The sequence below is a fragment of the Oncorhynchus mykiss genome, chromosome 30 (genome assembly GCF_057628025.1).
Source record: "Oncorhynchus mykiss isolate SJ-2025 chromosome 30, ASM5762802v1, whole genome shotgun sequence".
NCBI lineage: Eukaryota > Metazoa > Chordata > Actinopteri > Salmoniformes > Salmonidae > Oncorhynchus > Oncorhynchus mykiss.
In genome coordinates this window covers 26,794,297-26,816,923 of record NC_143051.1, presented here as the reverse complement: position 1 = coordinate 26,816,923, position 22,627 = coordinate 26,794,297, and the positions used below count along the sequence as shown (strand labels likewise).

The 22,627-nt window shown below is 41.9% G+C and overlaps 1 protein-coding gene across 13 annotated transcripts in view; it reads right to left on the bottom strand.

Moving 5' to 3' along the window:
- Positions 1 to 22,627, bottom strand: part of LOC110489414 (trafficking protein particle complex subunit 9) — a 304,212-nt gene that overhangs the window by 153,801 nt on the left and 127,784 nt on the right. For all 13 annotated transcript variants that reach the window (XR_016493584.1, XR_016493586.1, XR_016493587.1 and 10 more), the window contains one exon: positions 8,886 to 9,004. Coding sequence is in view for 6 of the 13 variants with exons in the window: in XM_090227935.1 (XP_090084061.1) it covers positions 8,886 to 9,004 (119 nt within the window). In the remaining 7 variants the exon portion in view is untranslated. The remainder of the gene's footprint in view (positions 1 to 8,885; positions 9,005 to 22,627) is intronic.

Sequence of the window (22,627 nt, the reverse complement as noted above, 5' to 3'; positions counted from 1 at the left end):
TTAAATGAATATAGCGCCACCTGTTAAACGACTATAGCACCACCTGTTAAATGACTACAGCGCCACCTGTTAAATTAATATAGCGCCACCTATTAAATGACTATAGCGCCACCTGTTAAATGACTATAGCGCCACCTGTTAAATTAATATAGCGCCACCTGTTAAATTAATATAGCGCCACCTGTTAAATTAATATAGCGCCACCTGTTAAATGAACCTTAAATGACTATAGCACCACCTGTTAAATTAATATAGCGCCACCTGTTAAATTAATATAGCGCCACCTGTTAAATTAATATAGCGCCACCTGTTAAATTAATATAGCGCCACCTGTTAAATGACTATAGCGCCACTTGTTAAATGACTATAGCACCACCTGTTAAATGACTATAGCACCACCTGTTAAATGACTATAGCGCCACCTGTTAAATGATTATAGCACCACCTGCTAAATGACTATAGCACCACCTGTTAAATGACTATAGCACCACCTGTTAAATGATTATAGCACCACCTGTTAAATGACTATAGCACCACCTGTTAAATGACTATAGCGCCACCTGTTAAATTAATATAGCGCCACCTGTTAAATGACTATAGCACCACCTGTTAAATGACTATAGCACCACCTGTTAAATGATTATAGCACCACCTGCTAAATGACTATAGCACCACCTGCTAAATGACTATAGCACCACCTGTTAAATGACTATAGCACCACCTGTTAAATGAATATAGCGCCACCTGTTAAATGAATATAGCGCCACCTGTTAAACGACTATAGCACCACCTGTTAAATGACTACAGCGCCACCTGTTAAATTAATATAGCGCCACCTATTAAATGACTATAGCGCCACCTGTTAAATGACTATAGCGCCACCTGTTAAATTAATATAGCGCCACCTGTTAAATTAATATAGCGCCACCTGTTAAATTAATATAGCGCCACCTGTTAAATGACTATAGCGCCACTTGTTAAATGACTATAGCGCCACTTGTTAAATTACTATAGCACCACCTGTTAAATGACTATAGCACCACCTGTTAAATGACTATAGCACCACCTGTTAAATGAATATAGCGCCACCTGTTAAATGACTATAGCACCACCTGTTAAATGACTATAGCACCACCTGTTAAATGAATATAGCGCCACCTGTTAAATGACTATAGCACCACCTGTTAAATGACTATAGCACCACCTGTTAAATGAATATAGCACCACCTGTTAAATGACTATAGCACCACCTGTTAAATGACTATAGCACCACCTGTTAAATGACTATAGCGCCACCTGTTAAATGAATATAGCGCCACCTGTTAAATGACTATAGCACCACCTGTTAAATGACTATAGCACCACCTGTTAAATGACTATAGCACCACCTGTTAAATGACTATAGCACCACCTGTTAAATGACTATAGCACCACCTGTTAAATGACTATAGCACCACCTGTTAAATGACTATAGCACCACCTGTTAAATGACTATAGCGCCACCTGTTAAATGACTATAGCACCAACTGCTAAATGATTATAGCGCCACCTGTTAAATGACTATAGCGCCACCTGTTAAATGACTACAGCGACACCTGTTAACCGATTATAGCACCACTTGTTAAATGATTATATCGCCACCTGTTAAATGATTAGAGCACCACTTGTTAAATGACTATAGCGCCACCTGTGAAATGACTATAGCACCACCTGTTAAATGACTATAGCGCCAACTGCTAAATGACTATAGCGCCACCTGTTAAATGACTACAGCGACAGCTGTTAAACGATTATAGCACCACCTGTTAAATGATTATATCGCCACCTGTTAAATGAAGAGCACCACTTGTTAAATGACTACAGCGCCACCTGTTAAATGATTAGAGCACCACTTGTTAAATGACTACAGCGCCACCTGTTAAATGAATATAGCGCCACCTGTTAAATGAATATAGCGCCACCTGTTAAACGACTATAGCACCACCTGTTAAATGACTACAGCGCCACCTGTTAAATTAATATAGCGCCACCTGTTAAACGACTATAGCACCACCTGTTAAATGACTATAGCACCACCTGTTAAATGACTACAGCGCCACCTGTTAAATTAATATAGCGCCACCTGTTAAATTAATATAGCACCACCTGTTAAATTAATATAGCGCCACCTGTTAAATTAATATAGCACCACCTGTTAAATGAATATAGCGCCACCTGTTAAATTAATATAGCGCCACCTGTTAAATTAATATAGCGCCACCTGTTAAATTAATATAGCGCCACCTGTTAAATTAATATAGCACCACCTGTTAAATGAATATAGCGCCACCTGTTAAATGAACCTTAAATGACTATAGCACCACCTGTTAAATGAATATAGCGCCACCTGTTAAATGAACCTTAAATGACTATAGCACCACCTGTTAAATGAATATAGCGCCACCTGTTAAATGAACCTTAAATGACTATAGCACCACCTGTTAAATGAATATAGCGCCACCTGTTAAATGAACCTTAAATGACTATAGCACCACCTGTTAAATTAATATAGCGCCACCTGTTAAATGAACCTTAAATGACTATAGCACCACCTGTTAAATGAATATAGCGCCACCTGTTAAATTAATATAGCGCCACCTGTTAAATTAATATAGCGCCACCTGTTAAATGACTATAGCGCCACTTGTTAAATGACTATAGCGCCACTTGTTAAATTACTATAGCGCCACCTGTTAAATGACTATAGCACCACCTGTTAAATGACTATAGCGCCACCTGTTAAATGAATATAGCGCCACCTGTTAAATGACTATAGCGCCACCTGTTAAATGACTATAGCACCACCTGTTAAATGACTATAGCACCACCTGTTAAATTAACCTGTTAAATGACTATAGCCGTGTGGTGGTGCCACCTGTTAAATGACTATAGCGCCACCTGTTAAATGAACCTGTTAAATGACTATAGCGCCACCTGTTAAATGACTATAGCGCCACCTGTTAAACGACTATATCACCACCTGTTAAATGACTATAGCACCACCTGTTAAATTAACCTGTTAAATGACTATAGCCGTGTGGTGGTGCCACCTGTTAAATGACTATAGCGCCACCTGTTAAATGAACCTGTTAAATGACTACAGCACCACCTGTTAAACGACTATAGCACCACCTGTTAAACGACTATAGCACCACCTGTTAAACGACTATAGCACCACCTGTTAAACGACTATAGCACCACCTGTTAAACGACTATAGCACCACCTGTTAAACGACTATAGCACCACAGAATTATATTATTTGAGTTCAGTGGTTATAGTGCCATATTTAACTACTGGCAATATAAACACAGAACTATTCCTAGCTTTATATTTCCATAGGTTAATATTTGCTCAAAACTCAATGACATCTAACTTTTTATTTTATTGTATTTATTTAACATCGATCTTGCGAACCAGTTAGCTGGAAAACAAGGTCTGAACTGTGCTCAGAACAGATTTATATACAGTCAGTGGTACTCTAAACTCAACCTGCTACGTTAATTCTCCCAACCTGCTACGTTACTTCTCCCAATCTGCTACGCTACCTCCCAACCTGCTACGTGAATTCTCCCAACCTGCTACGTGAATTCTCCCAACCTGCTACGTTACTTCTCCCAACCTGCTACGTTACTTCTCCCAACCTGCTACGTTACTTCTCCCAACCTGCTTCGTTACTTCTCCCAACCTGCTTCGTTACTTCTCCCAACCTGCTTCGTTACTTCTCCCAACCTGCTACGTTACTTCTCCCAACCTGCTTCGTTACTTCTCCCAACCTGCTTCGTTACTTCTCCCAACCTGCTACGTTAATTCTCCCAACCTGCTACGTTAATTCTCCCAACCTGCTTCGTTACTTCTCCCAACCTGCTTTGTTACTTCTCCCAATCTGCTACGCTACCTCTCCCAACCTGCTACGCTACCTCCCAACCTGCTACGCTACCTCTCCCAACCTGCTACGCTACCTCCCAACCTGCTACGCTACCTCCCAACCTGCTACGCTACCTCCCAACCTGCTACGCTACCTCCCAACCTGCTACGCTACCTCCCAACCTGCTACGCTACCTCCCAACATGCCTTTTGCACACACTGTATATAGACTTTCTTTTTTTCTACTGTGTCATTGACTTGTTTATTGTGTTATTGGCTTGTTTATTGTTTACTCCATGTGTAACTCAGTGTTGTTGTCTGTGTCACACTGCTTTGCTTTATCTTGGCCAGGTCGCAGTTATAAATGAGAATTTGTTCTTAACTAGCTTACCTGGTTAAATAAAGGTGAAATAAAGAAATAAACATTTTAAAGTAAGCACTTCACAGTAAGGTCAGTAAGGCCTGTAGTATTCGGCACATGTGAATAATACAATTTGATTTGAGACTTGTCTAAACCCAAATATAAGAATACGAATTCAATTGTGCTTTCCCCAACTCCCAGTCTCCCTGCCTAGTTTTTAAATTGATTTATTTAACCTTTATTTAACCAGTCAGGCCAGTTGACAACAAGGTCTCATTTACAACTGAGACCTGGCCAAGATAAAGCAAAGCAGTGTGACACAGACAACAACACAGACTTACACGTGGAAAAAACAAATATACAGTCAATAATACAGTAGAAAAAGTATATATACAGTGTGTGCAAAATAGGTAGGATAAGGGAGGTAAGGCAATAAATAGAAGCAATTACAATATAGCAATTAAACACTGGATGATGTAGATGTGCAGAAGATGAATGTGCAAGTAGAGATACTGGGGTGCAAAGGAGCAAGATGAATAAATACAGTATGGGGATGAGGTAGTTGGATGGGCTATTTACAGATGGGCTATGTGCAGTACAGTATAGTACCTCAGACAGCCCTCAATCCATCCACTCTCCTCTACTGGCTTTTAAAAACTATTGCAGACTGTTTACTCCATCTCGACTGGTTCACTAGGGACGAGTTTCGTGCTTATATTCAAACTGGATCTTCTAATATTTTCGCATTTCTATTCAACCTGAATCCTCTCAGCTTCCATATTGCAGTCTTAGGAGCAGTGAAAAATAACAGGTAGAACTAGACATCGGGTTTAAGCTCCACACACCCCTAGACATTTGTGGTTTTGAAGACAGTGCGGAATGGACTCAGAGCTGTGTCTGAGGGGTTCGGCACGCACGCACACACACAGCTCTGCCTTGAAATGGCCCTGATGCCAACTGCCTGCTGAGTAGAGGGAGCTACCCAAACTCAATGTCCCAGCCAAACGTCATGACGTGAATGTTTCTTCTTCCCAGTAAGTCTGGATTTGAGTCCCTCCCCAACGATTTCTAGAATGCAAACATTCTAACCAGAGCCAGAATACACGTGGATAAAGCGGAGTTTTGAAAATGCGTCATTGGCTTTGATACTCCAAATGGTTAGAGACGATCCAAACTCTGATGACTCAATTTGACGTCATCAGAATACTTCAATGACAGCAGCCTCAGACTGAAGTATCTCGCGAATGACAGAGCAGCGGAATAATTCAGTTTGAGTCATCAGAATACTTCAACGACAGCAGCCTCAGACTGAAGAATTCAGTTTGAGTCATCAGACAAAAGGGAGCTAGGTTCAGGAGGGTAAATGAATGAGCATGTCATCCCTGATGCGTGAGTTATCCCCAATCATAAAGGTTTATAGACTTCTCTCTATTCCCCTGTTCTCCTCCCCAGGCCTGACACTCAAACCTCTGTCTCTAACCTACCTCCCCATATGATGGAGCGAAGTGTCCTATTCTGACACTATTCTCTTCCTGTACTACCTAAGAGTCACACAAATATGTGCAGGTAAGAGAGACACTAGAGAGATGCTACAGAGCAACACTGACACACAAACATACGCAAACACTACCAAACAAACACAAATGTGCTCCGCACACAGACACAACATACCACACCACAGCAAGACCTCAGGGAAAAGACAGAGTGGAAATAGACAATGAAGAAAGGCAGAGCGGGGATAGTCAAACTCACACCTTTGCTTCCTGTCGACGGATTACAGAACGGTCTTATTTTATTACATTGTATTTCCTGGGAATCGTTGAGCATAATAGGCACGCATGCCAACAACTGCTCACACAGGCACACACACACACACGCGCGCGCACACACACACACAGACACACACACACAGACACGCTCACCCCCCATGTATTCCTGTGGCATTTCCAGGCAGGCTGGGATGTGTAGCTAACTACTGTAACAAATGCAGAAGCACGGAGTAGAAATATCATAATGAGAAGGAATAGCAAAGTTCACCAGGTGGCTCAGAGGGAAATATCACTTGTTCCTATTGGACAGGCAGCCTGATCAGCATGGAGGTGGAGAAAGGAAGGTTAAAACACATACACACACAAGCAGGAAGGTGGATGAAACGACAAGCTTATCAAACACATCACTGTGAAGGCTAAGACAAAACATAATCTGTGAAGTAGAACTCCAGCGTGGGAAAATAAATTGGTTGACCCAATTTGTGCACATAACAAGGCATTTCAGCTGCATACAGAATCCATGAGATACGTGATTACGAAATCATGGCTTTCAACAGAAAGTACATTTAATATGAGCAAAAACTGACAACAAAAAAGACATCAATATAGCTTTTAGTTGTTGTTTTAATTACGAAATAGTGGGCAGACACTATGATATGAGTGATATTACGCATGACCTGCACTAGAACCAGTAGGCCAGCTAAGTACAAATCTAGAGTGTGAGTCAGACTAAAAGCAATGTTGCAGCCAAACGACGAGTCAGATGCCTCAGGAAATATGAATCCATATAGCACCGTACATACATAGTCAAACACAGGTAGGGGAAACATTCATTAACATTCAGAAGGTTCAGTCTAACCAGCAGGAGAGTTTCGATTTATGTGCAAATCAACCCTTATCCATACCGCCTCACAAATACACACGCACACACAGGACTATGTTAAAGGCAATGTTCCCACATGATGTGTAATTGGTCGGTTCTGGGATTACCTCTGCAGCTAAACTGCCAAAACAACATCATCTGCACTGAGACTCTGAGCTGCCTGTCTGTCATTCTCTACTCTGTTCTTAACAAGCTTCACCAGCCGACTGATGGAACGGACAGCTTCATATTTACAGTGGAGAGTTGGAGGGCAGCATAAGGGAATTAAGAATGAGATTCGTCCTCCTGTATAGATTCTCTATGTGTAATGGCTTAGATCAGGCGTCAGTGACCTGCTGACTGTGTGCGCGAGCGTTGCAGAATAAATGTACACATACATGCTATTCAATCACTGCACCGAACACTGCTGGCGCGCGCCTGCGCAGCCAGGCGGGAAAATAAAACTTGGTTCTAGTTGTGACGCTTGATGCGATGCAAGTCCTGCCTCTCCCCATCTCCTCATTGGTTTTTAGGAGCATATACCCACGTGGGTGATTGAAAGATGAACTGAGGTCCACACTCCAGTCCAGTTGGTGGTGGTAATGCACCTTAATGTTGATTGCCAACAGCCATATCAATTCCAAAGAAGAAGAAGCAGCCTGAAGGAGGAGTGATTACTAGAAACTTTAACTTTTTTATCTGTGAATTAATTGTCGTAGTGGACTTTGTGCATTTCAGGTAAAATAACAACCCAATGTTTATATTCCTGGACAAATTAGCTGGCAACAGCAAGCTAGCTAGCTAAATTGTAATGAACACTGAATGCTTTTCGACCTGTCCCCAAATTAATATAGTCGGTTCAGAGTTTGTTTTGATATTTCAACCTGCGAGTCCTGATCGCGTCTGGTGTGGGTGGACAAAATCGACATGTGAGCGGTCTGGTCAGCATGTGAAACAGTGTTGTGAAATAAATAAATCGTTTTTAAATAAATAGTTTTTAAAGATGCCATGCGTGCAATTTTAGGAGTTAAGAAATCAATGTGGTAGAACTGGAAAGCTGTGATGTCCCTCTTAAATGTGGACATCACAACTGCTTTGTAAGATGTGTTTTCCCTGGATCGTAGCTGATTAGACCACCTTGTTTCTTTGTTTTGTTAATTTCTTTGGTAAAATTGTATTTTCTATATTCTTTATTTATTTTTTATTTACAAGTTGCTCCGTCTGTTTATTGGAACAAGTGTTATTTTTGTATGTAGTGTACATGTTTGAATCTGAAAATTAAAAACACTAGAAACAGGCCTAATATTTATTCATTATTATTTGACCTGGCTTTCCTTTTTCACCTCCCCTGAAAACGTCTAGGTTATGTAATAAGGCGAGGAGATATAAGGAGAGGGAATGGTCGAGTGGACGCGGATGGGAGGTTGTGTGTGTGTGTGCATGCGTACGTTATAGCTAACCATAGGTGCTCCGTGATGAATCACAATGGAGAGGTTCACCCCTGCAGACAGAACTTAACGAACTCTACAACACCAAAGCCACACACACACACACACACACACACACACACACACACACACACAGAGAGAGAATGTAGTTCAGCAAGACATCCAGCCTGTTCTCTCCACTGATTGAGATCAGTTGCACCCTGATAGAGACACGCCACATTAACTCTGTGTACCTTCTTGTCTATGTGTGAAAAGCTGCAGCTAGCCTCTCTGTCTGTCGGTCTGTCTATCCTCAGCTCCCTCCCTGCTTTTTAAACAAACAGCTACACTCACCCTAATTACCACAACACGAGGCTTGTTAACTATCTGCAGCATCAGAAAATGGAAAATACAACACAAGGAGGGAAATAAAACAACCTTCAGAAGTCATGAAATGCAGATGTGTAAAATAGAGAAATGTTCCTGCTGAAATCTCAGTCATAAAAGGAACACAGTTTAGAGAAGATGGGAGGAGAGGAGAGGGGAGAGGTGTCAGTCCTACCTTGACGTGGTTGTAGTCTGTCTTGCTGGACTCGCTGCCCAGGGCCTTGGTCTCAGCCCGGGGTTTGAGGACTTGTCTCAGGGGGCTGGAGATGGGAAGGCCTGTCACACTGATCCCATCTGGAACAGCAGGAGAGACGATCAGCCAGTCAGGAGACACAAAAGTACAGTAACCCCAGACTTAATATAATTTAACTATATTGACAGTTGTTAAAACGCACATTAGCACATAATCATATTAGGGTGAGAGAGTTTCCCTAATCTCAAAGTATTTCCTGGTCCAATCAGGAGCCACTCCCATCTCTTCTTCATACATGAGGACATGATCATTTAAATACATTGTGTGAGCAGAATATGTAACAGCAGCTCACAGGCCTATCCTTTCTTTATATAGTTTTAATGCAGAGTTCAGGGCAGCAACAGAGCAACAACACAATCCTACACAGAGCTTCAGAGAGGACCATCAAACAGCCATATCAGCTTTCTGTATTCATGTGTACTGAAGGGGTTCCTGCCTTCAGCTAGACATGCTACAAACCATCTCATAGTGTGACGTAGGCACTGAGCACACAGTCTCTCTGACGTTAGTGGAAACATCTTTGTCTCCAAGGGGAATCACTGGGTTAGCTGCTGCAAAGATCTGCCCCCTCTCCACACACACACACACAGAGAAATGGGAACGACATGGTAGGAATTAAGTTCAAACAGTTAGAGCCCGCTAGCTTTGACTCCATATTCCGCTTTGCTCCAAAGCTTTCCAACACATTCTACTGACACGGCTGGCATTTGTGATTAGTACTCCACGAGCGGCTAACCAGGGCCCAGAATCACAAAACACCGACGCAAAAACTTAAGAAGCTTCTTAAGAAAAAAAATAAGAAGTTCCTCAACAATATCTTGAGATTTCACGATTTTCTTACGGACTTCTCAAATATCTTCTTGTTGCTCAGCAACTGTTTTAGCTAGCTATCAAGCTAGCAAAGACAATCATGTTGGCATATTTCTTACTGAGATTACTGTTCTAAAACGTGTACTTGGGTTTAAAATAATCAATACTGAAACTTTCAGATTAAGTTTGTGAGTGAATTAAACATGTTCAATTGCTTTCATGAGCTTGTTCTCTCACTGCCCTGAGATTAAGACAAGGTTTAAGCTATCTTGGAATTTCCCAAAACATTTTTTTTAACAATAGAATTTCTTCTTAACTTTTTGCTTAAAGGAGAAACAAGAAATACTGTAAGAAAATTTCCAATAACCATTTTGAGGAATAGCAACTTTGCTTAACTTTCTTCTTAAGTCTATAGTTAAGGAAAACATTTCAGTTAAGAAGAAATGTTTTCTTAAGAAGGTTTTGTGAATCTGTGCCCAGGTCCATATCCATAAAGCCTCTCAGAGTAGAACTGCTGATCTCCGATCAGTTTAGCCTTTTAGATTATAATGAATGAGATTACATGGACAGGGTACATCTGAGATGCTTTGTGAATATGAGCCCAGCACCACTACAGCTGACACAGTCAGTCAGCATTGTTGCCATGTCATTTTCCATATCATACTCACAGAAACAGATATGCATCCAGACAGAGGGAGGTGGATGGAAAGAGGAAGAGAGAACACTGATAAACAGTATCTTTATTGACTAGTGCCTCCATTAAGGCCTACAGCCTGTTTCCAGACACACATACATCTTCATGTCTGATCCTGATAGAGAGCGAGGGCAGGAGAGAGACAGAGATAGAGACAAACAGAGAGCGAGGGCAGGAGAGAGACAGAGATAGAGACAAACAAAGAGTGAGGGCAGGAGAGAGACAGAGATAGAGACAAACAGAGAGAGAGAGACAGAGATAAAGAGACAAACAGAGAGCGAGGGCAGGAGAGAGACAGATATATAGAGACAAACAGAGAGAGAGAGAGACAGAGATAAAGAGACAAACAGAGAGCGAGGGCAGGAGAGAGAGAGATAAAGAGACAAACAGAGAGAGAGAAAGAGAGAGAGACAAACAGAGAGCGAGGGCAGGAGAGAGACAGAGATAGAGACAAACAAAGAGTGAGGGCAGGAGAGAGACAGAGATAGAGACAGAGATAAAGAGACAAACAGAGAGCGAGACAGAGATAAAGAGACAAACAGAGAGCGAGACAGAGATAAAGAGACAGAGAGAGAGTCAGAGATAGAGACAAACAGAGAGCGAGGGCAGGAGAGAGACAGAGATAAAGAGACACAGAGAGAGAGAGAGACAGACAGAGTGCATAACGGGCGGAGAGATTGAAGACGACATCACTCAACATCATCCCTCTTTCCTTGCCATCACCCTCCGTCTATCCCTGCCTCTTTCTCTCTCAATCTATCTCTCCATCTGCCTAGTGAGAGTCTGCGACTATAAATCACTACAGATTATATTAGTGACAGTGAATTGATCTAATGCAGAATGATAAACTGAAAATCAACATCAACAAAGTCTTGTGAATCTCTGCAATGCCACCTTTTGGCTCTACACACACTTGTGCTTTTCCTGGAAGGTGAGTCAAGGATATTGTAGTAAAAGGGAGTCTATGACGGATTGCATTGCAAACAGAAACGCTTCTTCAATGTCCTTTCGAGGGGAGAGGAACATAAAGGCTGTAAAATACAAGGCAACAAAGTCCCATTCTGCTCCGTGGAGTGAGTGACTGAGTGAGTGAGTGAGTGAGTGAGACAACACCTGAACATTTGGGCAGAGAGGTTGAATCTGGGAGGAGCTTTGACCTCATTAACAGGACCTTTGACCTCATTAACATAAATTGGTTTATTAGAAGCATCACGTAGACAGACAATTTCCTCCCTACACAGAGAGAGAGAGAGAGAGAGAGAGAGAGAGAAAGAGAGAGAGAGAAAGAGAGAGTATTCACAAGGTGTCTCAGAGTAGGAGAGAGGGGCGGGACAGAGAGAAGAATAGGCAACTCCTCGGCTGGCATTAGTTTAGGATCTATATGATTCACAAGTAACCCAGCCCGGGTGAGACTGGCAGATAATGTGAGATGGAGAGAAAATAAGACGGGTAAATAATAGTGTCTCTTTTCAAAAGCCCACACTTTCTGCTGTCATCACTACGACATCAAACATCCAAATTACAAAGACGCAGGCGGTCTCTTTCAGATGGAGGGAGAGAGAGCAGAAGAAGGAGAAATGGAGAGAGATGAGGAAACAGGGAGAGAGAGATCAGAAGAGAAAGAGATGAGAGGGAGAGAAGAGAGAGGGAATAAGAGAGTGAGGTAATGCAGGATCTGAACAAATTATTGCCATCATTACTCACAGCCATTTGAGTCATACTAAATACAGCATTACAGACAGAACCACATCATCCAGATAGACAGAAGTACCCTGCACATAATGCTGTGAGATGGTCCTCATCACATTTATCTTGTGAGGCGACAGAGTGAACAACAGATCTACCATCATCCATCTTATTGTCATTTTGCATCTACGGATGCTTATGTACTGCTTACGAATGTATACGAATGTATGGCTTATATGGCTTATAACTGTTAAAGACATGCTCAGGTACTTTGACGACAAGAAAGTCTTTTTTAAACTTCCTGCTTTGGGCTGGATGTGTTTTATTTATTTTACCTTTATTTAACTAGGCAAGTAATTTAACAACAAATTCTTATTTTCAATGACGGCCTAGGAACACTGTCTTGTTCAGGGGCAGAACAACAGATTGTTACCTTCAACTCGGGTATTCGATCTTGCAACCTTTCGGCAACTAGTCCAACGCTCTAACCACTAGGCTCTAACCAAAAGGCTCTAACCACTAGGCTCTAACCACTAGGCTCTAACCACTAGGCTACCTGTCGTGTCAATGTGTCGTTCATACATGCATAATCTATGAACAGAATTACTGTTTCACCTCAATTAGCCACAAAATCCCTAGTTTGAAAGAGACTGTTTTCTTGAAGCTGTGCCGTGACATTTTCCCAATATTTCCCCCCACGTGGGCCAGCCCCCTAGCAATTTGAGTTCGACCCAGTGAGCTTCAGCCCCTCGCATTTGAGTGACTGCTAGCAAGAGGCCTGCCCAGCCTTATCCAATGAGGTTACAGGGCGGGCCCAACGGCTCAGTGGACACAGCAGAGACAGAGAGAGCAATGACATGGTGCACATATCTGCATATATGTGTCGTAGAATGCCGTTTTCGGGCCTCCCAGGTGGCGCAGTGGTCTAGGGCACTGCATCACAGTGCTAGCTGTGCCACCAGAGACTCTGGGTTCGCGCCCAGGCTCTGTCGTAACAGGCCGTGACCGGGAGGTCCGTGGGGCGATGCACAATTGGCCTAGCGTCGTCCGGGTTAGGGAGGGTTTGGCCGGTAGGGATATCCTTGTCTCATCGCGCACCAGCGACTCCTGCGGCGGGCCGGGCGCAGTGCACGCTAACCAAGGTTGCCAGGCGCACAGTGTTTCCTCCGACACATTGGTGCGGCTGGCTTCCGGGTTGGATGCGCTGTGTTAAGAAGCAGTGCAGCTTGGTTGGGTTGTGTATCGGAGGACGCATGACTTTCAACCTTCGTCTCTCCCGACCCCGTACGGGAGTTGTAGCGATGAGACAAGATAGTAACTACTAACAATTGGATACCACGAAATTGGGGAGAAAAAGGGGATGAAATAAAAAATGTAAATGTGAAAAATAATGCTGTTTTCAGGGACCACTTTTGGCTCGTGAGTGCTACTTTCAGGACTACTGGCTAAAAAGTTTGCAAAAGTACACAGAACTACCAGAGAATCTCTTTAATAAGATGGCCTTTTTTAAGTACTCTTAATTTGGGAATCAAATATTTTTGACAGAAAGAAATGTGCAAAGATATTCACATAGACAAGTCTGATGAAATAAGCAGTGGAAAAGTATCAATGTCCAACAATTATGAAAGAGATTTATTTTCAATAAGTAATTGGTCAATTAAGTCCATAAGGGGGTTCATAGGACTGACCAAAATATATTTCAGTTCAAATGTCAGGTTTCAATAGCACTTTAAACAGCCGCTGCACTCTGCTGATTGGGTCAATATAAGACTTGGTCCCTTGAAATGAAGGTCCATTCAGTCGACACACTGGGCTGAATGGAACAGACTCATTGAGCTGCTGTCTCAATGGTTCCTGCCTCCAGAACTGAAAAAATGAAGACATTACAATGAAGTATAAAAGCTTCTTAATAGTGGGAAGTCAGTCAATTGATCGTCATATAATAAATTAGACAATTCACGCCGAATACCTCACACAAAGTCAGATCTAGGTACATCTGAAGAAAATGTTTGTTTATTTTCCCTCAACTAAATGCAGTCTGTCAATCTTCGGCATATTCTGTAATCATATCGCTAAGGTAATGTGATTACCTGAAGAGGCCTACTCTGCCTCCCTCCACTCCAAAACGGAATGACATCGGCGAAGAAGCCCGTAGACTGACAGATATTCTAGCTGCGGTACACTGGGAACATTGCGAGCAGAGCAACGAGCAACAAGAAGGTTACAACACTGAAGGCCTCCCCACCCTGTCCCTTTGTAATTGTGCCGGCTTTTCTAAATGCATCTCCCTGGCTGTTTTAATTCCCTTTAATGACGTTGTTGTACACTGAGATTTTACCATCCATGGGCTAATGTGTTTACGCTGTCTGCTCCGCACTGCTTTTACTTTCTCCCCGCCTCCCTAGGACAACCAGACGCTACTCAATAGCTCTTATTGAGATGGAGAGGACGACTAGAGCACTGGCTGGAGACTTCAGCCAACACAAACAGAATAATATAAAATATGCTACTTAGCATACGCTTTCATCCAAAGCCAATTAGTAGAGTGATTGCATACATGTTTCATACATTTTAAGAAAGGGAATGTGATCCCTATGGGAATTGAAACCACAACTAGGGCTAGCAAAATTATTGTAGAATCGCGTAACCGTCCATTATGGTAAAAAAAAAGAAGTTGTACCCCGTTACACTCATACCCTTATACGGGTTGAAAATGGCACTGATAAACGCCTAAATTGGAACACAGTGGTTGTACAGTAACATGCTCAGTGGAGGCTCCTGAGAGGAGGAAGGGGAGGACCATCCTCAGTGAATTTCATTTTTTTAAAGAGTTATCCTTTTTAGATAAAACTATACTAAATATATTCACGTCACCAAATAATTGATTAAAACACACAGTTTTGCAATGAAGGCCTACAGTAGCCTCAACAGCACTCTGTAGGGTATCACCATGGTGTAGCCAGAGGACAGCTAACTTCTGTCCTCCTCTGGGTACAATGACTTCAATACAAAACCTGGGAGGCTCATGGTTCTTACCCCCTTCAATAGACTTACATAGTAATTATGACAACTTCCGGAGGACGTCCTCCAACCTATCAGAGCTCTTGCAGCATGAACTAACATGTTGTCCAACCAATCAAAATATCAGATAATTATTCTAGTACTGAAAGCATAAACTACAGCTAGCTAGCACGGGTAGTGCAAAACATGTGGTGAGTAGTTGACTCAAAGATAGAGAAAGACAATAGTTGAACAGTTTTGAATAAATTAATTTCTTCAAAATTGAAAGAAGCGAGAGCGATATTTCATCATTTAAAAAAAAACGTTATTATCGCTAGAAAATGCAGCTAGATAGTTTAGCCTACTCAAAAACCTGACTCAAACAGAGGGATGCTATGTTAGCTAGCTGGCTTTGACTATCCAACACAACACTGGAACTCTTCCAAGTCAAGGTAAGCGTTTGATTTGACCAATTTATTGCCACCGGCGACCACCAGTGTATCTGCTAAACTGCTTACTGACAGTACACTGTACTGCATGATTGTAGCAGGTTTACTAACGTGTTAGTTCTATTAGCTATGTTGACTATGACGTTACTTTAACAAATATGGTGACAACGATGTAGGCTGTGTGTAGCGGTTATGATGTGGTTTGGCTTGGAAAGGTTTTTTCGCCTGGTCACATACAGCTGAATTCCACAAGCGAAGGGAAAAGGTGAGAGGAGGAGAGTGCATAGATGCGAGAAGGAATACAACATGGCTGCTTAAAAAGTTAACTTTGTTTACATGCGATCAGGGGTATATTCATTCCACCAATTCTGTTTAAAAACTTTTCTTAAACGGAAGGAAACAGTGATACACACACCTTAATTTGTCCAATAGAAACTATCATTTGCAACTGTTGGACTAATGATTACTATGGAACACTGTTAAAGTTTAACAACAATAGTCTATTGTCAACTCACAATTCATGACAATCACTGGATTAGGTTGCACATCAACATATCTTGAACCATGCATTCCTGCGTGGACATGTTAGATGAAACTTCTTACTTCTTGAATAGCCTCCCATCTCAGTATACAGTGCCTTGCGAAAGTAGTCGGCCCCCTTGAACTTTGCGACCTTTTGCCACATTTCAGGCTTCAAACATAAAGATATAAAACTGTATGTTTTTGTGAAGAATCAAAAACAAGTGGGACACAATCATGAAGTGGAACGACATTTACTGGATATTTCAAACTTTTTTAACAAATCAAAAACTGAAAAATTGGGCGTGCAAAATTATTCAGCCCCCTTAAGTTAATACTTTGTAGCGCCACCTTTTGCTGCAATTACAGCTGCAAGTCGCTTGGGGTATGTCTCTATCAGTTTTGCACATCGAGAGACTGACATTTTTTCCTTGCAAAACAGCTCGAGCTCAGTGAGGTTGGATGGAGAGCATTTGTGAACAGCAGTTTTCAGTTCTTTCCACAGATTCTCGATTGGATTCAGGTCTGGACTTTGACTTGGACATTCTAACACCTGGATATGTTTATTTTTGAACCATTCCATTGTAGATTTTGCTTAATGTTTTGGATCATTGTCTTGTTGGAAGACAAATCTCCGTCCCAGTCTCAGGTCTTTTGTAGACTCCATCAGGTTTTCTTCCAGAATGGTCCTGTATTTGGCTCCATCCATCTTCCCATCAATTTTAACCATCTTCCCTGTCCCTGCTGAAGAAAAGCAGGCCCAAACCATGATGCTGCCACCACCATGTTTGACAGTGGGGATGGTGTGTTCAGCTGTGTTGCTTTTACGCCAAACATAACGTTTTGCATTGTTGCCAAAAAGTTCAATTTTGGTTTCATCTGACCAGAGCACCTTCTTCCACATGTTTGGTGTGTCTCCCAGGTGGCTTGTGGCAAACTTTAAACAACACTTTTTATGGATATCTTTAAGAAATGGCTTTCTTCTTGCCACTCTTCCATAAAGGCCAGATTTGTGCAATATACGACTGATTGTTGTCCTATGGACAGAGTCTCCCACCTCAGCTGTAGATCTCTGCAGTTCATCCAGAGTGATCATGGGCCTCTTGGCTGCATCTCTGATCAGTCTTCTCCTTGTATGAGCTGAAAGTTTAGAGGGACGGCCAGGTCTTGGTAGATTTGCAGTGGTCTGATACTCCTTCCATTGCAATATTATCGCTTGCACAGTGCTCTTTGGGATGTTTAAAGCTTGGGAAATATTTTTGTATCCAAATCCGGCTTTAAACTTCTTCACAACAGTATCTCGGACCTGCCTGGTGTGTTCCTTGTTCTTCATGATGCTCTCTGCGCTTTTAACGGACCTCTGAGACTATCACAGTGCAGGTGCATTTATACGGAGACTTGATTACACACAGGTGGATTGTATGTATCATCATTAGTCATTTAGGTCAACATTGGATCATTCAGAGATCCTCACTGAACTTCTGGAGAGAGTTTGCTGCACTGAAAGTAAAGGGGCTGAATAATTTTGCACGCACAATTTTTCAGTTTTTGATTTGTTAAAAAAGTAAAGAAATATCCAATAAATGTCGTTCCACTTCATGATTGTGTCCCACTTGTTGTTGATTCTTCACAAAAAATACAGTTTTATATCTTTATGTTTGAAGCCTGAAATGTGGCAAAAGGTCACAAAGTTCAAGGGGGCCGAATACTTTCGCAAGGCACTGTATTAAACAGTCTAAAGCACAGAAAACGACTTTAGAAGGTGAATGATAACAAATGTATTCTATTGCATGACTCAGCGGGGAAAAAAATTGTGCGACCAAATCATGGGCTGGGGAGGATGTTAGTCTGGAGCCCTGTCAAGGGCATTTTATATCTGCTGCAGAGTAACGTATTATTCTGCTAATTTGGCTGTTGGGAAGAAAATCATGCAACGGGATCTTATGCAGAAAAATATGTTGGTGGGACAAGGCTATGTCAAAATAATGGAGACACGAGTAAATTACAGATACAAAGTACATTGAAAGCAGGTGCTTCCACACAGGTGTAGTTCCTGAGTTAATTAGGCAATTAACATACCATGTCTATGCCCCCATTGGATGACAATGCCCGCACTCCCCATGAGTGGTCTCTGAATGGTTTGATGAGCATTAAAATAAGGTAAACCATATGCCATGGCCGTCTCAGTCACCAGATCTCAACCCAATTCAACACTTATGGGAGATTCTGGAGCGGCGCCTTAGCATTTTCCACCGACATCAACAAAACACCAAATGATGGAATTTCTTGCGGAAGAATAGTGTCACATCCTTTCAACAGAGTTTCAGACACTTGGCAAAACTATGCCAAGGTGCATTGAAGGTCTTCTGGCTCGTGGTGGCCCAATGCCCTATTTGCATGACAGTGAATGGTCTCTCAAAATCCCATAATCATCACAGTCCTACCCACAACCATGATATTGCTAGTGCCACGCTCTTACTAACTGAGCTTACATAACATAAAACACACACACGTGCGTGCTCGCACACACACACACACACACACACACACACACACACACACACACACACACACACACACAAAGAGAACAGCAGCATTAAAAGCAGGACCCAGACACGGTGTAATTTAGTATGGTGCTCACACCATCGAAACCAATCATGTCTGCTGTAAACTACAACCCATTAGTCTATGTGTGATGACATCAATCCCATCAGACACTGAGTTATGTTATGTCTTCAGCCTGTCCCGGTCGGTGTGTCAATGTGTTTGCGCGTGTTGTCTCGGCTCCTCTGAAACACAATGTTCTCAATGGCTCTGTCTCATTGGCCACTCCTCTCTTTCTTTCAAACCAAGAACAAAGGAAATGGCATATTGTGCCTGAGCCAGGCCCAAAAATGAAGAGTTGATTTGCAAGGTCACGTAGACATAGATTGGAGCCAATCAATGTGACACGTTCTTTATACACACAGAGGCCAGTTTATTTGACTTCACATATACTGTATCAAGGTTTGGAGCAGTGGGAGGAGAAGGATCACTCCAATCCATCCATCATTCAAATAATTACCTTATTTTAGTCATTTTATCTGCAAATCAGTTCCAAATACCCATCTCAAACGTCAAGGAATTATTTCAAGTACATTTTACGGTATGAGAAACAGATAAAAGAGTATCACTCTCAAACGAGATGATGGACACACAAAATATATAATATCAATGCAGAGCGAGTGTGAGAGGGGAGAGAGCGAGAGACGCTAGCTGTTAATGCTTATCACAAAGTATGGCTACCTTATTTTACAATATACCAGTATTAATGCACGGACCCGTTTAGGTTTTTACTTGACCTTCTACCTTCTACGTGACATTACACGCGTCCGAACGGCGTATTGTTATAGTTTACTCAGTTCGCCACTTCAGTCGCCTCTCTCCCTCTACTACAGCCTGATACCAGTGCTGGTGTAGGCATGAATCAGTATGTTGTTTGTGCAACGGTGTCTCCTAAATTATAGAGGAAGAGAGAGGAATAGTAATGGCATCTTGTTTTGTAGGCATTAACTCTGCCTTTGCTAAAATGGCCAAAGCCTATAGGGAAATGAATGTTTTGGGGGGGATAAACACAGAAATTAAGGTCTGTGGTAAACACAGGTTTAGTAGAACTTATGGAAAGCTCTATTCTGCCCTACCAAGCAAAAAGGCAGTAACTGCCTTTTTCTCAGCATGGAACTGAGAAAAATGTATTTTATTTACCTTGGTTTCACAGTAACTTTATGTAGTTACTGCTAACAAGACCACATTTCCTCCAAAACACAATACAATAGAGGCAGAATACTTGTCCACGTGATTTAGCATGTATTTTCTGTTGCAACAATGACATGAACTAATTTTCGATCAAATGAGCAGTTACTGCTTGGTATGGCAGTATAGGTGAAGCATGAATATCTTATTTTTTTCTTATTTTTTTTTAGAGGGTAGATGAGTTTTCATATTCCAAATAGATTGTAGCTTCCATCAATGTAAATGTCTGCATCATTTCCAGCCAAAAGTTTGGACACACCTACTCATTCAAGGGTTTTTATATATTTTCACTATTTTCTAAATTGTATAATTATGGTGAAGACATAAAAACTATGAAATAACACATGGAATCCTGAGGAAGTGTTAAACAAATAAAAATATATTTTATATTTGAGATTCTTCAAAGTAGCCACTCTTTGTCTTGATGACCGCTTTGCACACTCTTGGCATTCTCTCAACCAGCTTCACCTGGAATGCTTTTCCAACAGTCTTTTTCCAACAGTCTTTTCCCACATATGCTGAGCACTTGCTGGCTGCTTTTTCTTCACTCTGTGGTCCAACTCATCCCAAACCATCTCAATTGGGTTGAGGTCGGGTGATTGTGGAGGCCAGGTCATCTGATGCAGCACTCCATCACTCTCCTTGGTCAAATAGCCATTACACACCCTGGAGGAGTGTTGGGTCATTGTCCTGTTGAAAATAAATAATAGTCCCACTAAACGCAAACCAGCTGGGATGGCGTATCGCTGCAGAATGCTGTGGTAGCCATGCTGGTTAAGTGTGCCTTGAATTCTAAATAAATCACTGACAGTGTCACCAGCAAAGCACCTCCACACCATCATACCTCCTCCTCCATGCTTCACGGTGGGAACCACACATGCAGAGATAATCCGTACACCTACTCTATGTCTCACAAAGATACGGCGGTTGGAAACCAAAAATCTCAAAGACTCATCAGACCTAAGGATTTTGACCAGTATAATGTCCATTGCTTGTGTTTCTTGGCCCAAGCAAGTTTCTTATTATTATTGGTGTCCTTTAGTAGTGGTTTCTTTGCAGCAATTCGACCATGAAGGCCTGATTCACGCAGCCTCCTCTGAACAGTTGATGCTGAGATGTGTCTGTTACTTGAACTCTGTGAAGCATTTATTTGGGCTGCAATTTTTGCAGCTGGTAACTCTAATGAAGTTATCCTCTGCAGCAGAAGTAACTATGGCAGTCCTGTTTTTGCCATAATATGGACTTTTACCAAATAGGGCTATCTTCTGTATAACACATTGAGGAAATAAAATCTACACATTAACTTTTAACAAGGCACACCTGTTAATTTAAATGCATTCCAGGTGACTACCTCATGAAGCTGGTTGAGAGAATGCCAAGAGTGTGCTACTTTGAAGAATCTCAAATATAAATTGATTAGTTTAACACTTTCTTGGTTACTACATGATTCCATATGTGTTATTTCATAGTTTTGATGTATTCACTATTATTCTACAATGTAGAAAAGTTGGGTAAAAATAAAGAAAAAACTAACTTTTGACTAGTATATTTTATTTGAAATGTTCCTTTATTATTTTAGGCTACCTGACTAGGCTACCTGACCCCTGCCGTTTATCAAAGTTAGCTGGCTAACTCATTGATCTGGCTTTGTCGTACCCCTCTGGACTCAATGAGAGGGATAAACTGGTCTAGGTGTGAATCAATGATTGAAAAAATGCACATTTTATTGGTCACATTTTTAGCAGATGTTATTGCCGGTGTTTCGAAATGCTTATGTTTCTAGCTTCAACAGTGCAGTAGCATTTAATAATTCACAACAATACACAGAAATCTAAAAGTAAAATAATGGAATTATGAAATACATAAATATCAGGACGAGCAATGTCGGATTGGCACTGACTAAAATGCAGTAGAATAGAATGCAGTACATACATAGGAAATGAGTAAAGCAGGATGTAAACATTTTTAAAGTGACCAGTGATTCCATGTCTATATGGCAGCAGGATTGAGTAACCGGGTGGTAGTCGGCTAGTGATGGCTGTTTAACAGTCTGATGGCCTTGAAACAGAAGCTGTTTTTCAGTCTCTCGGTCCCATCTTTGATACACCTGTACTGACCTCTCCTTCTGGATGGTAGCGGGGTGAACAGGCTGCACCACCCTCTTTAGAGCCCGTTGAGGGAGAGGTTATTTTCCTGGCGCCACTCCACCAGGGCCCTCACCTTTCTCCCTTTTGGCTGTCTCATCATTGTTGGTAATTAGGTCTACTACTGTTGTGTTGTCTGCAAAGTTTATTGAGTTTGAGGCGGCCTGGCCACACAGTCATGGGTGAACAGGGAGTACAGGAGGGGGCTGAGCACGCACCCTTGTGGGTCCCCTGTGTTGAAGATTAGCGAAGTGGAGATGTTGTTTCCTACCTTCACCAGCTGGGGGCGGCCCGTCAAGAAGTCCAGGACCCAGTTGCACAGGGCGGGTTCAGACCCAGGACCTGAGTTTAATGATGAGCTTGGAGTGTACTATGGTGTTGAATGCTGAGTTATAGTGAATGAACAGCATTCTTACATACATCCTCTTATCCAGATGAGTTAGGGCAGTGTGCAGTGCGATGCCGATTGCATTGCCTGTAGATCTATTGGGGCGGTATGCAAATTGAAGTGGGTCTAGGGTGTCAGGTAAGGTAAAGGTGATATGATGACAGATGTGAGTGCTAGGGGGC